Source organism: Zingiber officinale, chromosome 1A (assembly GCF_018446385.1).
Source record: "Zingiber officinale cultivar Zhangliang chromosome 1A, Zo_v1.1, whole genome shotgun sequence".
In the NCBI taxonomy this organism is placed as follows: domain Eukaryota; kingdom Viridiplantae; phylum Streptophyta; class Magnoliopsida; order Zingiberales; family Zingiberaceae; genus Zingiber; species Zingiber officinale.
In genome coordinates, this window is record NC_055987.1 from 154565018 (window position 1) to 154580652 (window position 15635).

Below are 15635 nucleotides of genomic sequence, written 5' to 3' on the forward strand. Positions count from 1 at the left end.
TATCAATGGGGACTTAAAACTTCCCAAAAACAGCTCTTGACAATGCTGGAAAACAGGTACCAGTCGACTGCTAACTGTCGCAGTCGACTGGCACATTACTAAGCTGAATTTCAGCCTTCCGAAGTCAACTTCAGAAATGCATAAAAAAATTCTAGAAAATTCAAAAAATCATGAAATTTTGAACACATATTTATTTTAATGTCCTTTAATAAGGAAAAATATGTTTTCATGAAAAATCATCATATTTTTGAAGTTTTGATAAAAACTCAACCACCTTGAAAAACACTCAAGTTTGTATCAAATTAAACCCTAGTTTTGAAAAAATAACTCTCCACTGTAAATAAAACATAGAATTGTTTTTCAAAACATTTGAAATGTCCAATTATGATCTATGGGTAAGATGTCCATTAATTAAACATTTGCTTTCCCCATAGTTGGCCTATGATCACTAAAAATTGATACATCTCATAACTCATCAAGATGCCATAAGCATAAGTGAATTATTTGTATCATCCTATCATCTCACATTTAAGGTTAGAAACTAATGCAAATCATTGTGAGATGAAGATAACTCCTACTTAGCCCCCTTGATCATGAATTTCTATCAAGGCTAAGTGCTCCCCCTTAAGGTCTCAAGTCAACCATTTTTCAAGGATTTGAACTATGATTTTAATGATTGACTAACCTAAAATCCTCTAACCCTTGAGGATTGATTTTGGCACCCAATAGAAATTCTTTCTAATTGGGTTAACCAAATATTCCTTGGGGATCCATTTTCTATCTATAGTCTTGGTTTTTGATTGGCTCCTAGCAAGTAGACAATGGTAGGTCTTTTCATTGTTGGATTCCTTGTATCCTAACCCATTTTTCTTAAAACTTGCCCTTTGGCTCCCAATAATCATGTTTAGGGTTTTAGAGCCAATTTCAAATTTTCTAAGAGCATTGGTAAGATATTCTACCTTTTCCCTTAATTTCCTATTTTCCTCTTCTAAACATGAATCATATGAACTTGTAGAAGAAGCATGCATATCATCATCCCTAATAGACATGGATTCTAATTTTTCTTTAAGCATGTAAATGTCATTTTTTAAGGTTTTATTTTTCCTTTTTGCCTTGAACAAATCATCATTTGTACTTTTAATGATCTTAATTAAAACATGAGGAGGAAGATTGTATACCTCACTTACTGAGACGTCCGAATCTGATGTTTGACCTCTCCCTTCACTTGAGCTCCCTTCTTCATCTTCACTTGAGCTCTTTCCCTCTTCATTTTCGGATGAGGTGGAGGCTACATCATCAATTTCCATTAGAGTAAAATTGACTACATGGTGCTCCTCTTCCTCCGATGATGATGATGGATCATCCCATGTTGCTTTTAGGTTTTGAGCCTTCTTCTCTTTTCCTTTTGTCTTCTTCTCCTCCTCCTTCTTCCCTTCCTTCTTCTTCAAGAGAGGGCAATCATTTCTTATGTGTCCTTCTCGTTGACAATTATAGCAAATGATCTTCCTTGTCCTACTTTTGCTTCTAGAACTTTTCCTAGCATGAGATTTGTTAGAAGAAAAAGATTTAAATGCCTTTCTCATCTTCCTTACCATATATGTCTCTTGATCGCTATCCATTGAGGCACTTGATTCTTCAGAGTCGGAAGATGGTGATGAAGATTTCTTCTTCTTTCCCTTTCCCTTGTTTGCCACAAGGGCTACTCCTCTTGATCTATGAGCTTCTTCATCTAATCCTTCAACTCTTGTTTCGTGAAGCTCCATTGTTGAGAAGAGTTCATCTAGAGAGGATTTCTCTAGATCCTTTGATATGTAGTATGAATCTACAATGGAGCTCCAAGTTGTGGTTCTTGGGAAAGCATTTAGGGCTTTCATCATCATGTCTCGATTTGAAAGTGTCTCACCTACACTTGTTAGCTCATTAATAATTTCCTTAATTCTAGAATGTAACATTGATACCTTTTCTCCTTTCTCAAGCTTGATATTGTTGAGTTGAGTTCGAAGGAGGTCTCTTTTTGCCAATTTTGCTTCCGATGTCCCTTCATGAAGCTCCACTAGCTTTTCCCACAAGTCTTTGGCACTTGTATAGTTTCCAATTCTTGTTACTTCTTGTTGTGGAAGAACATGTAGTAGGTGATGCATTGCCTTGGAATTTACTAGATGATCTTCTTTTTGCCTTTTGGTCCATCTTGTTATGTCGATTGTCTCATTGCGTTCATCCTTGGGTTCTTCAAAACCACTTCTCATTATTAGCATAATGTCAAAACCGGTATTGAAAAATACCTCCATTTTCTTCTTCCACCATGAGAAGTCCCCTTCGAATTTGGGTGGATGAATATTTGAGCCGGCCATTTTGATGAAATGCTCTTCTCGGCGATTAGTCCGTTGAAGGGCGTCCTCGCTCTGATACCACTTGTAAGGGATCGGTGGCCGGCTAGAAGGGGGATTGGATAGCTAGGTCACCCCCAACTTCTTTTCTTCTCTACAAAAGATTAGTGCACACGCGGAAATACAACTAACTAATTAAAACAATAAAGAAAGAATACTAAATCGCTAACAAGCTCGATGTAACGTGGTTCAGAGATTGCTTGCTCCTATTCCACGGCGTGTCTTTGAGGTGGACGAGCCCTTGATCCTTCGTTGGATCAATCCCCAACAATCTCTGGCTAGAGCTTTCTCCTTCTCGGTGGAGCAAACCTCTCACAAAGGATCTCTTCCTCTTTACAATGATGAACTTAGGTTTTGGAGGAAGAGAGTAGACTTGGAAGCTTTGGGTAATGACAAGGAGTTATTCAACAAGCATGAGTAACCTCCTTCAAGCCCCAAAGCTTCCCTTAAATAAGAGGAGAGAGTTGATCATCATATCAACTCATCTCGGCACTAGTCGACTGACAAAATCATCAGTCGATTGGTGTTACCGTTAGAGGTAGCCAACGACTACTTTCTAGCACCAACGGTCATTTACCAGTCGACTGTTAAAACTAGCAGTCGACTGGTAGCTGTTTGCTGAGCGAACAGAATGCTTTTGTTCGCTGCCAGTCGACTGCTAAAACATGCAGTTGACTGGTGCAGTCGACTGCTAAAAGTTGCAATTGACTGGACTGCACCTTGTTACACACTCACACTCATCCTTTCCGGAGTCGCCCTTGAAGTCCTCTTCCTTAGCCTTCGTCCCTCAGATGCACCCAAGCCCGCGGCTCCTCTCCGTGCCATCCTTCACGTTGCCTTGAAGTCTACTTCCCTCGGCTCCACTCCGTTGCTCCTCGTCCGGCGGTCCCTCGGATGCCTTCCATACCATCCTTCACCGACTCAAGAATCCGAGCCCTAGGATGAGCTTCCCAAGCTTAGTTGCACCAAGCTCCTCATGTGTGTTTCACCAAGTCCTACAAGACTCAAACACACATATCAAACACATATGAAAGCCTAACTTAAACTCTTTGACACACACATCAAAACCATGATCGTACCGATCAAACTTAGGTCGATTGCACCAACAGATTTGTCCCAAGTAGCCTTTAGGGCCTTTTTTTCTCTTTGGCTTCGTTTCTTCTTTTAGGTTCAGATACTCTGACTTGTAGTTCCCTTTCTTCTTACAACCATAGCAGGTTACATCTGAGTTGTGTTGCGTACTTGTGTTTGGGCTTGTCTTCTTGTCTTTTGTATGGATCACCTTTTTGATCTCGTGTTTGGTGAATCTTTTCTTCTTTTTACACAATTTCCGAAGTAAACTTACTAGTTCAGTGATGATCTCTTTGTCGTCGAAATTCGATTAATCTTCGGATTCGGGTTTAGGTTGGTACTTGGCCGTCAGTTTTTTGTTTGTGAGTTTTCCTGCAAGTAATGTGATACCTTTATTTGTCGGAGTAGCATTAGATTGTTTATGAAATTCAAACTTGGAAAATAGTTCATCTAATCTAATTTAATTAAAGAAAAATTCTTAGAGACTTTGTAATCATCTACCATAGATACCCACAAAGTGTTTCTCAGAAAAGCATTTAAGGCATACTAATAACATAGTGATTTTCCACTTTCTGACTGATCACGTGGAGACCGTTGAGCAAGTCTTGGATCCGAGCGTATAATTGACTCACCGATTCATCATCATGCTATTTAATATTATATAACTTATTTAAAATAACGTCGCATTTACTTATTTTTGCATCAGAGGTGCCTTTGTGTTGTTCAATCAACTTCTCCCATAGGTCATTTGCACTTGAGAATGGACCGACTCAGTTTAACTCCTCTTTGGTTAGTCCACACTACAAGGTTTGTGTTGCCTTCGCATCAGCCTTGACCGTACCTTTTTCCTTGTCGGTGTGTCTCATTTGTCGCAAGGGATAAGTACTCCGTCCTCGGTGGGGAGTGTGAATCCAACATAAATGATGATCCACATCTCCACATGAGTCTTTAGGTGGTCCTTCATCCGGGCTTTCCAGTTCAAAAATCTTCACGGGAGAAAAGAGGCAGGCATATGATATTGTAGCCTTCTTGATGGCTCATTTCAAATAAATCTCACAAAAGAAAAATGAAAAACAGAACGTACCAAGACTTGGTCATGGATTAGTTGTGCGGAAGAAAAAGATAGAGAAATATCACTCGAGTAATGTTGTACCGAGGCAGGATCTCCTGGACCACTTTTTTGTGCTCCAGGGGATGTGCCACTCGCATTTGTGGCCGGATCATGATCGTGATCCGACCGCAAATGGTTACGATCCCTTCTTGGGCTCACCGTCCCCATCAGGTTATAGTTTTTGTTCGGAGCGAGCGGCCGGAGGCCGTTCGAAGGCCTCCGGTGGTGAAGTGGCCAGGTTACTGGGTGCCGAACGAGGGTGTCCTCCGAGCGACCTCCGGCCGCCCGCTCCGAATAAAAACTATAACCTGGTGGGAACGGTGAATCCAGGAAGGGATCATAACCATTTGCGGCCGGATCATGACCGTGATCCAATCATAAATGCGAGTGACATATCCCTTGGACCACAAAAAGTGGTTTAGGAAATCTGTGCTTATGTTGTACCAACTTTGAGATTGAAAAATTATATATGTTAAATTTGTTAAAAGAGGTTAGTATACCAATTCTGACTAAAATTTGAAAATGTAAAATAAAAACAAATTTGTAAGAATACTTTTTTATTTAATAGAAATATATTTTTTATTAAAAAATTAAAAAAAAAACAAATCGGTTAGGTTGATTTATCAACGTTAATTTTGAGGACATGAATATGATAAAGAAAAATAATCAAAAATATAAAAATTAATTTTCTATAAATTCACATCCACGTTTATTTTATCAATTGATTTTATTTATAATCGATTTTAATATAAAAATATATAAATCAATAGATTAATTTACTTAAAATTTTGACATTACGATAGCAACTCAAATCAATAGATTCCTTTAAAATATCTTAGAGATAAGATAAGACAATATTGTAGAGATAAGATAAGAACGTTTCGATGCCAACTCAAATCAATATGATTGCTTTAAAATATTGTAGAGATAAGATAAGAAATAGATATAAACATGATTAAATAATTTTAAAACTAATTATGTAATTTAGTAATTTTAAAATTTTATCAGAATATTTTGAAAAAAAATATATTTTTAATTAATCCATATATAAAATCTGACACCGTTTACCAACTTATATATTTAAATACAGTGCAGCAGGTACATTGAAATATTTTAAATATTTCGGTTCACCTAGAGGCTTGAGGTGTGGCGTCAAGAAATGATTAATGAAAGGCGGTAATCCATCTCTTCGCATTTGTATGCCCCTGGAAATCAAGAGCTCTTCGTCTTCTTCCTCATCACTCCTCTGCCTCTTGATTTTGTTGGAGACCTTGTAGTAGTGGAGATGGCCGTCGAGGGATCGGAAATGGCAACGAAACCAACGGTGGTGCTGTATCCCATGTCCGGCATCGGACATCTACTCCCCATGGTAGAGCTGGCCAAGCTCTACCTCCGCCACGACTTTGCCGTTGCAGTGGTCCTCATGCAGTTCCCCATCAAGCACCCTTCCCTCGACTCCTTCATTGCCAGTGTCTCCTCCGTCCACCCATCCATCTCCTTCCACCAGCTCCCGCCGCCTGACGACTCCTTCACTGCCAACCTCTCTGCCACCTTCCCCTCCATACCCATGACGATCGAGGGCGTACGGCGCAACAACCATGAGCTCCTTCGTTTCCTCGCCGCCCACCGCCTGGAAAACGATGTCCGCGCCATCGTACTCGACTTCTTATGCACCGTCGCTCTCGACGTTGCCGTCGAGCTCGGCATCCCAGCCCACTTCTTCTTCCCCACCAGCGCCTCCGCTCTCGCCTCCATGCTCTACTTTCCCTTCCTTGAGTTCACTGATCTCGACCTCTGCGAGCTCGCGGATACACTTATCCACTTCCCCGGACTGCCTCCTATTCCCGCCCCCGATATGCCCAGAGATGTTATAAATCGCGCTTCCGAGTCATATGAAAGTTTCGTCAACAAGGTTGCCCGGCGGCTCCCGGATGGTGATGCCATCCTTATCAACTCGTTCGAGTCGCTGGAGGCAGAGGCCGTTAAGGCTCTTCGGGAAGGGGCGTGCCTTCCCGGACGCCGAATGCCAACGGTCTATTGCATCGGGCCTCTGATCACGGAAGGGAGCAGAGGAAAGGTTGAAGCAAAAGCAGAGTGCATGGCGTGGCTGGACGCACAACCAAGCGATAGCGTGGTGTTCCTCTGCTTTGGCAGCATGGGTTCGTTCTCCGTGGAGCAGCTCAAGCAGGTGGCCGTTGGCCTCGAGAGAAGCGGGCAGCGATTTCTTTGGGTCGTGCGGGTCCCTAAAGATCCTCCGACGCCGACGTCAGAGCTGGACCTGGACCTGGACGTTCTGTTGCCGGAGGGATTCTTGCAGCGGACGAAGCAGAGGGGGATGGTGGCGAAGTCGTGGGCGCCGCAGGTGGAGGTGCTGAACCACGGGTCGGTGGGATGCTTCGTCTCGCACTGCGGGTGGAACTCAACGCTGGAGGCGATCTCCGCCGGAGTGGCGATAGTGGCGTGGCCTCTGTACGCAGAACAGAGGATGAACAAGGTGTTCCTGGTGGAACAGATGAAATTGGCGGTGGTGATGGAGGGTTACGACAGAGATATGGTACAGGCTGAAGAGGTGGAGGCGAAGGTGAGGTGGGTGATGGAGTCGGAGGGAGGGAGGGAATTGAGGCGGCGGGCGGCGGCGGCTAAAGAGACGGCGGCGGAGGCGTGGAGTGAAAAGGGGTCGTCGCAACAGGCGTGGCTGGAGGTAGACAAAACCTTGAAACTGCAGATCTGATTAATGACATGGATAGTAATCCAAAGAATCTTTGCTCTGTGTAATATTGATGACGACTGTTCCACTAGCAAATTAACTAAAGAATACCTGCAATTACGAGTTTCAAGTTTTAAGAGAATCTAAGCCTATATCTAGACCCAACCCCGGGTTGGGGTCCGGGCCGGATCTGATTATGTGCATGTAATCAGGTCAATGGGTCGAATGTCCATTAATAGGATTGATCGGACCAAATAGGAATTGGCCCAGCAACTCGCGAGGCCGATTCCGAATCCATATGTCAAGAATCGGCAGACCATTGGTTAATCATCGGTTTGGCCCGCTAGTTCACATAATTTTTTTTTTTATTTTTGTCGGTTGGAAACTAGCGGTTCCTAGCCGTTAAGGGAGGGGTGTAATTTTTTGGATATTTTTTTTCAACGGTTAAGATCATTTGACTATTTTTTTTATCAATGACTATGATTTAATATCCATTAATATCCAAACTTTATAAATAGAGAGCTCATTTTATTATTTTCATACACGTTTTCTCTAATGTTAATCTCAATTTCGTATTCTCCATACATTTTCGTCTCCATTTCTATGCTTTCGTTTCTAATTTTTAATTACAATTGAAGGAGGTCGTGGAAGTGCATCATATCGAGCTCGGAAGGGAAAAGAAGTAGTGAATCCTCGCGAGAAATTCAACATTCAATCCACTGATGATAAGATCGAGCACCTTCCGAATTCGACACCTAAAACACAAGAAAGTTCCAATGCAATTACTTCTAAAGATTTAGTAAATTCCTCCTCTAAAGTTTTTATTTTCACTAAACATTTTGAGAATGTCATTCTTTTGTCAGGAGAATTGCGTGCAAAATATAAGCACTGCAATGCTTCCTACAAATTCCAAGCGGTGGTTATGAGTCGTTAAAACGATATGTAGAAATGAAGCACCCGACGGAATATAGACTCGACCGTTCTACAAACACAATTATATAGATTTTCTTCAACTAGCAGAAGTATTGATTCTGGTTTATTTTTATATTTGGATAATATATTAAGAAAATCATTAACTAAATTTATTTCCATAGAACATCTTTTTTTTAGTTTTATATCTAAATGCACATTTAAAGATTTTTGTAAAGAATTTCTTAATCGTGCTAAACGTGTACCTAGGACTATACTTATTCGTACAATTAAACAATTAGTAAAACAAGGAAAAAGAATTTAATTGATGGATTTAGTAAATTAAATAATAAAATTTCTTTATGTTCTGATATTTGGAGTGATCAATAGCAAACACATTTGTATATGGGTGTGACTGACATTGAATCGATAACTCTTAGAACTTCTAAAAAAAGATTGTTAACTTATATAGAGTTTTTAATGAATCACATAATATTCATAACATCACACAATTATTATGTTTAATTTAAGAAAATAATAGATTAAATCATAAAATATTTTTAATATCATTAGATAATACTAGTTCAAATACTCCTTATATAGATGATCTAAAATGTATTTGTTAACCTATTATGGTGGTTTATTTTTTTTTATATTCATTATGTATGTCATATTTTAAATTTATGTGTTTAAGATGGATTAAAATTTTTTAAAAATTATCTTAAACCAATTAGAATTTAAATTTCTTATTTATGGTTGCATCCATCTATAATGAAATAATGGGCTATGTTTTGTAAAACTAATGGAATGAGACCTAAAAAATTTTCACGTGATGTACCAACACATTAAAATTCAATATACCAATAATTACAAGATTCATTTTCACAACCATGGAATATTTTTAGTAGTATTTATGAAATTTTAAAAGTATTTAATGATGCAGCCGAACAACTTTCCGGTGTTTATTATCCCAATGCTCAATTAGTTTTAGAAAATTTTTCTAATATAGTATCAGTTTTAAATGAATATATTAATAATGAATCTTTATCTTCTTTCATATTAGCTATGAAAACTAAATAGAAAAAATATTTTTATTTTATTTTTGAAATTTATTTAATTATATTTACTTTAGGCCCTAGATTAAAATTAGACGTTTTAACAGAAATGTTAACTTTATATTATGATGTTTTAATTTCAATTAAAGATTCTTTATCTCTTGATCCAGTTAATATTATATATAATGTTAAAATTTATTTATATGATATTTAAAATCAATATTATGCAAAAATATGGAACACAAATTAATATTTCTGAAATACAACAAACTACTGGTAGTAATTTAAACCTTACAAAAGTACAACTTTTATTAAAAGAATTAATGAAACATCCACGAGGATTCTCAAGTTCCACACAGGAACTTGAGAATTATTTTATGACTTATTTTGATTTTAATAAAGCAGATATTGGAAATTTTGATATCTTAAAGTGATGATCACAGAAGGCTCAAAGCTTTCCCGCCCTCTCCGTGATCGCCAAAGAAAGTTTAGCTTGTTCAGTGTCAACTGTTGCTGTGAAGCAGACGCTTAGTGTTGGCGGCAACATATTAGATGAATGCCGATCAACTTATCTCCCGACTCATTGGAAGCCCAAGCATTACTGGATGATTGGAGCAGAGCCGAGAAAAGAATCTAAGAAATGCAACTTTCAGATGACAAAGTTGAAGATTTTGATACTAAAGGAATGAATACAATAGGAACGGGAAATGAAAGTGAGTGACAAAGTAAAAGGGTAAAAATGTAAATGAACTATGTGGATTTTGATTCCCCTATACCCTAAGGGGATACGTAGACAACTTAAATAAGTGCAAGCCCTTTTTTAAAATAATATTTAAATTTAATTTTTTTTAATATAATAATCTTGAACCGTGATGAACAGTAAATCGGCGATATTGAACCATGAACCGTAAATGTTTTGAACGGTTAAGGTTAAGGGTCAGCATGTTAGGAACCGTTGAACAGGCGGTTTCAAACCGTCAAACTGTTGATTTTAAACTATGGTTAGGTCTAGCCAGCATCTAGATCCACAACAAAAAATCAATGGATTAGGGATGAAATTTAGGGACAAATAATTTTCATCCTAAATTGGCAATAAAGTTTGCGACAAAATAAAAATTCGTCCCAAAATAGTAATGAACTTTACAACCAAAGAATTTCATCCCAAAATTACAACAAATAACATTTTGTCACAATTTTCATTATAGTTTGGCAACGAAATTTAATTTTCATTCCAAATTCTGCGACAAATAAAATATTCGTTGGCACTTTGGCAAGGAAAATGAGATTCGTTGCAAATTCTACGATAAATTAATAATTCGTTGCATATTTTACGATGAATTTAAAATTAGTCACAGAAACTTAATATTTTAATGAAGAAAAATCTAGGACAAATTTAGGATTTGTCCCCAAATCTGGAAAGAATCTACGGATTCATCCCTAAATCTAATGAATCTAAGATTCGTCCCAGAATTGAAAAAAAATAAAAAAAATAAGAAAAAAAATCGAAAACCCTAAATACGGATCTAGAGATGTTGGAATTTCATGAAACAAGTTTTTATACATTCATAGTTTTCTCCTAATCATAAAAGTGTCCTCATCTATAATTTTGAACTAATATATTTCATGCGGTAATTTTTTAACCTGAATTAGGTCAAATTTGGTTAAAAAATCACCTCACTAAATATATTGCGTTAAAATTATTGATGAGGATATTTTTATGATCAGGAAAAAAAATACAAGTATATAGAAACTTGTTTCATAAAATTCAGACATCTCTAGGTCCATAAGGCTTTCGATTCCTTTTTCTTTTTTCTTTTTAAATTTTTTCAATTTTGGGACGAATCGGAAGCCTAAAATATGCACCTAGAGATGTCATAATTTTATAAAAATAAGTTTCTATGTGTTCCTATTTTTCTCCTAATCATAAAAATATCCCCATTCATAATTTTAACCTACTATATTAGTGAGGTGATTTTTTAACCCCAATTTGAACTAATTCATATTAAAAAAACCACCACATGAAATATATTAGTTCAAAATTATAGATGAGGAGATTTTTATAATTTGGAGAAAAATATGAATATATAGAAACTTATTTCACGAAAATTTGACATCTCTAAGTCAATATTTTAGGCTTCCGATTCTTTTTTCTTTTTTTAAATTTTTTCAATTCTACGACAAATCCTAGATTCGCCCCAAATTTGGGGACGAATCCTTGGATTCGTCCAAGATTTGGCGATGAATCCAGGATTCCTCTCCAAATCTCAAACAAATCTAGGATTCGTCCTAGAATTAGAAAAATAAAAATAAAAAGAATTGGAAGTCTAAATATGGACCTAGAGATGTCGGAATTTTATTAAACAAGTTTTTATATGTTCATACTTTTCTCCTGATCATAAAAATATAATCATCTATAATTTTAATTTTAACTTAATATATTTCATGTGATGATTTTTTAACACGAATTAGGTTAATTTGGGTTAAAAAATTACCACACTCAATATTTTATTTTAAAATTAAGGATGAGATATTTTTATGATTAGGAGAAAAATATGAATATGTAGAAATTTATTTCATAAAATTATGATATCTCTAAGACCATATTTTAGGTTTCAGACACATATACAAACATGCGTTGAATATTAACTTTATTAATTAATAGTAAACTATATATGTTTCACTAAATATGGATCTAGAGATGCCAAAATTTTATGAAACAAGTTTTTATGTGTTCGTATTTTTCTTCTAATCATAAAAATGTAATCATCCATAATTTTAACTAATATATTTCATGTGGTAATTTTTTAACACAAATTAGGTTAAATTTGGGTTAAAAAATCATCACTCTCAACATATCAGGTTAAAATTATGGATGAGGATAGTTTTATGATCAACATAAAAATATAAATAGATATAAATTTATTTCATAAAATTTTGGCATGTCAAGGACCATAGGACACATATGCAAACATGCGTTGAACATTAACTTTCTTAATTAATAGTAAATTATATATGTTTTATTAAATATGGACCTAGAGATGTTAGAATTTCATGAAACAAGTTTCTATGTATTCGTACTTTTCTCCTGATCATAAAAATATCCCTAGTCATAATTTTAACCTAATATATTGAGTATAGTGATTTTTAATCTGAATTTGGCCTAATTTATGTTAAAAAATTACCACATGAAATATATTGGGTCAAAATTATGGATGAGCATATTTTATGATTATGAGAAAAGAATAAATATATAAAAACTTGTTTTATGAAATTCTGACATCTCTAGGTCCATATTTAGAGTCTCCGATTCTTATTTCTTTTTTTTATTATTTTTTATAAATCTAGGACGAATCTAGGATTGATCCTAGAATTTTATATATATATATATATATATATATATATATATATATATATATATATATATATATATATATATATATATATATATAAAGAATTGGAAGCCTAAAATATGGATCTAGAGATGTTAGAATTTTATGAAGCAAGTTTTTATGTGTTTGTATTTTTTTTCTTGATCATAAAAATGTCCTCATCCATAATTTTAACCTAAATTTGACCTAATTTATGTTAAAAAATCACCACATGGAATATATTAGGTCAAAATTATGGATGAGAATATTTTTATGATTAGAAGAAAAATATGAATGCATAGAAACTTATTTCATGAAATTATGACATCTGTACTTCCATATTTTAGGCTTTCAATTATTTTTTATTTTATTTTTAATTTTTTTAAAATCTAGGACGAATCTAGGATTCATCACCAAATCTGGGGCGAATCTAGGATTCATCCAAAATTGGGAAAAAAAAATCGAAAGCCTAAATATGGACCTTAGAGATGTTGAAATTTCATGAAACAAGTTTATATATGTTTGTATTTTCCTCCTGATGATAAAAATATAATCATCCATAACTTTAACCTAATATATTTCATGTGATGATTTTTTAACCCGAATTAGGTCAAATTCAGGTTAAAAAATTATCACACATAATATATTAAGTTAAAATTAAGGATAAAGATATTTTTATGATTAGGAGAAAAATACGAACGCATAGAAACTTATTTCATGAAATTCCAACATCTCTAGATCTATATTTTATGCTTCCATTTTTTTTTTATTTTTCCAATTCTAGGACGAATCCTGGATTCATCCTAGATTTGGGGATGAATCCTGGATTCGTCATAGAATTTGGGATGAAATTGGTGATGAAATAGATTTGTTGCCAAAAAACCCATAAAATCTAGATCTAAGATCCATATCTCGTTCCCTTGCAAAAATCTCTCATTCCTTTTCCTCTCGTGTCTTCTTCTCTCGACGACAGCCACAGTGATCTCCAGCGGTGCCGCAGTGTTTTGATATGTCCCTCTCTTCTCTCCTCTCTCCTCTCTCCCCTCTACCCTCTCCCCTCTCCCCTCTCTGTCTATGGCCGCAGTAGGCCACAGCTGGCTGCGTGTGGCTGCGGCTCGCTGCGCATGGGCGCGGTTGGTTGCACGTGGTCGTGCCTGGCCGCGTGTGGCCGCCCGTGGCCTTGCGTGGGCACTCCTGGCCACTCCTGGTCATTCTTGGCCCACCTATCCCCGGTCCAATGGCTGTGGCTGGCCCCGATGGCTGTGTGCAGCATGCCCCCGGTGGCCACAGCTGCCCTCAGTGGTCACGGTTGCCCCCATTGGTCGTAGCCGCGACGCCCCCATTGGCCACAGCTGTTGATGTCCGATTTGATTCTTATATTAACTAATTTTATTTTTTATTTATGATCATAAGGTATTGTCTTAATTTGTAACGTTGTTTGTGTAGGTCTCAATTTGTCATGAGCTCAGTGTAGTTGAAGATACTCGTATTTGTGATTTATTATCATAAGGTACGTTCTGATTAATTGTAATAGATCCATTGTTTACATAAGAGTTCTGGTAGATCTTCCCTGTAGCATCCTAGTACTGGCATTATTCATTTCAAATTTCATCCTAGTAATATTTTCTTTATATGTGTGCTCTTTCATTTTGATAAGGTGCTCTTTGTTACTTAGTCTTCAATGGTAAGATTTATGTGTAGTAGTTTTTAATAATATTTAAATAAATAAATATAGACAAAATGTAGAATGAAAGAAGTTGAATGTATAACAAGAATTTGCTTAATCGTCGGGATTTAACTGATGAGTTTATCACTGACTTGAGGTAATTTTTGAATTTTGCATCTAGTCAAGTTAAGTATATAGATGGGAATAAGATAAGGTGTCCATGTAGAAAGTGTTACAATGGAAAATTTTTAGCCTCTGATAAAGTTGAAGAACACCTCTGTAGATTTAGTTTTATCCTGAATTGTTATAATTGGGCATACCATAGTGAATCACTCATATCTGATGAGGATTATGGATGGAATATCCAAGTCTCTATTAGTGGGGATTAGAGTTATTATGAACAATTAAATCCATATCAGAGGATGATAATTGATGCAATAGGTCAGAATTTTATTCCCAAAACGTTTGGTACAAGTTCTAGTTTCCGTCCAATAGTTGATGTCACGCCCCGAGGGTAAGGTTGTCCGACGAAAATTGGACAACACTTCCCCTATAACCATGATAATTAAAACCTGGATATATGACCACAAGACAATACAAGAATAATATATACAACCCACACGGCTGGATCAACTACACAGTAAAAAAAAAAACTAAAAGCATCCAACCTGGACAATAATGGGATCTACTCGATCCACTCTGGATGTGAAAACAAGACAAACTGCGAGCCGACCAGGCTTGACACAACAACCATCAAACCAAACAAAAGGCCAACATAAGACAAAAATCCATACACAAGTTAATTAATACATAAAACATGTTCAGAAAACCAAAAAATAAATAAAAGAAATAGCTGCAACAAACCTCTCGATACAACGTGAGATTGGTAGGCAGGATCCTCGGAGCAACTCCATATAAATATCAGCTACCTGCTACCTGAAGGAAAAACAAAAAGAACAATAGGTAGTGAGTCCAAATGAACTCCATGGGTAATAGAAGATAGTGCATGATAATAATATAAGGAGAGCAAATATATACAATTTCAGAAAAATACTTACTACAAAAGTAAGTGTGCCACTATAATCATTTGCTAACTAAAATATAACCAACAATAATAATCATCCACTAACTTGCTCAATTAGGTGTGACCAATAAATCGGGAGTACATACAGTACATCCCAACCTGCACGAACAAATACATAACCGACATATAGCAAATATATAATAAGTACCGACTGCAGGAGAATGCTCTACCACGGATGGTCCCATGGGCAGTCAGGTAAATAAATAGTCACTGTCTACAGGTGAACTCGCTACCACGAATGGTCTCATGGGCAGATAGGGTAAATAAGCAGTCACTA

General features: G+C 36.3%; 1 protein-coding gene across 1 annotated transcript; it reads left to right on the forward strand.

The window, feature by feature from the left end:
• The first annotated feature begins 5686 nt into the window (after positions 1-5686).
• Positions 5687-7410, forward strand: LOC122038084 (UDP-glycosyltransferase 13-like). Its single transcript, XM_042597660.1, has one exon. It carries the CDS (start codon positions 5855-5857, stop codon positions 7298-7300), a length of 1446 nt encoding a protein of 481 aa, XP_042453594.1. The 5' UTR covers positions 5687-5854; the 3' UTR covers positions 7301-7410.
• Positions 7411-15635: the final 8225 nt, after the last annotated feature.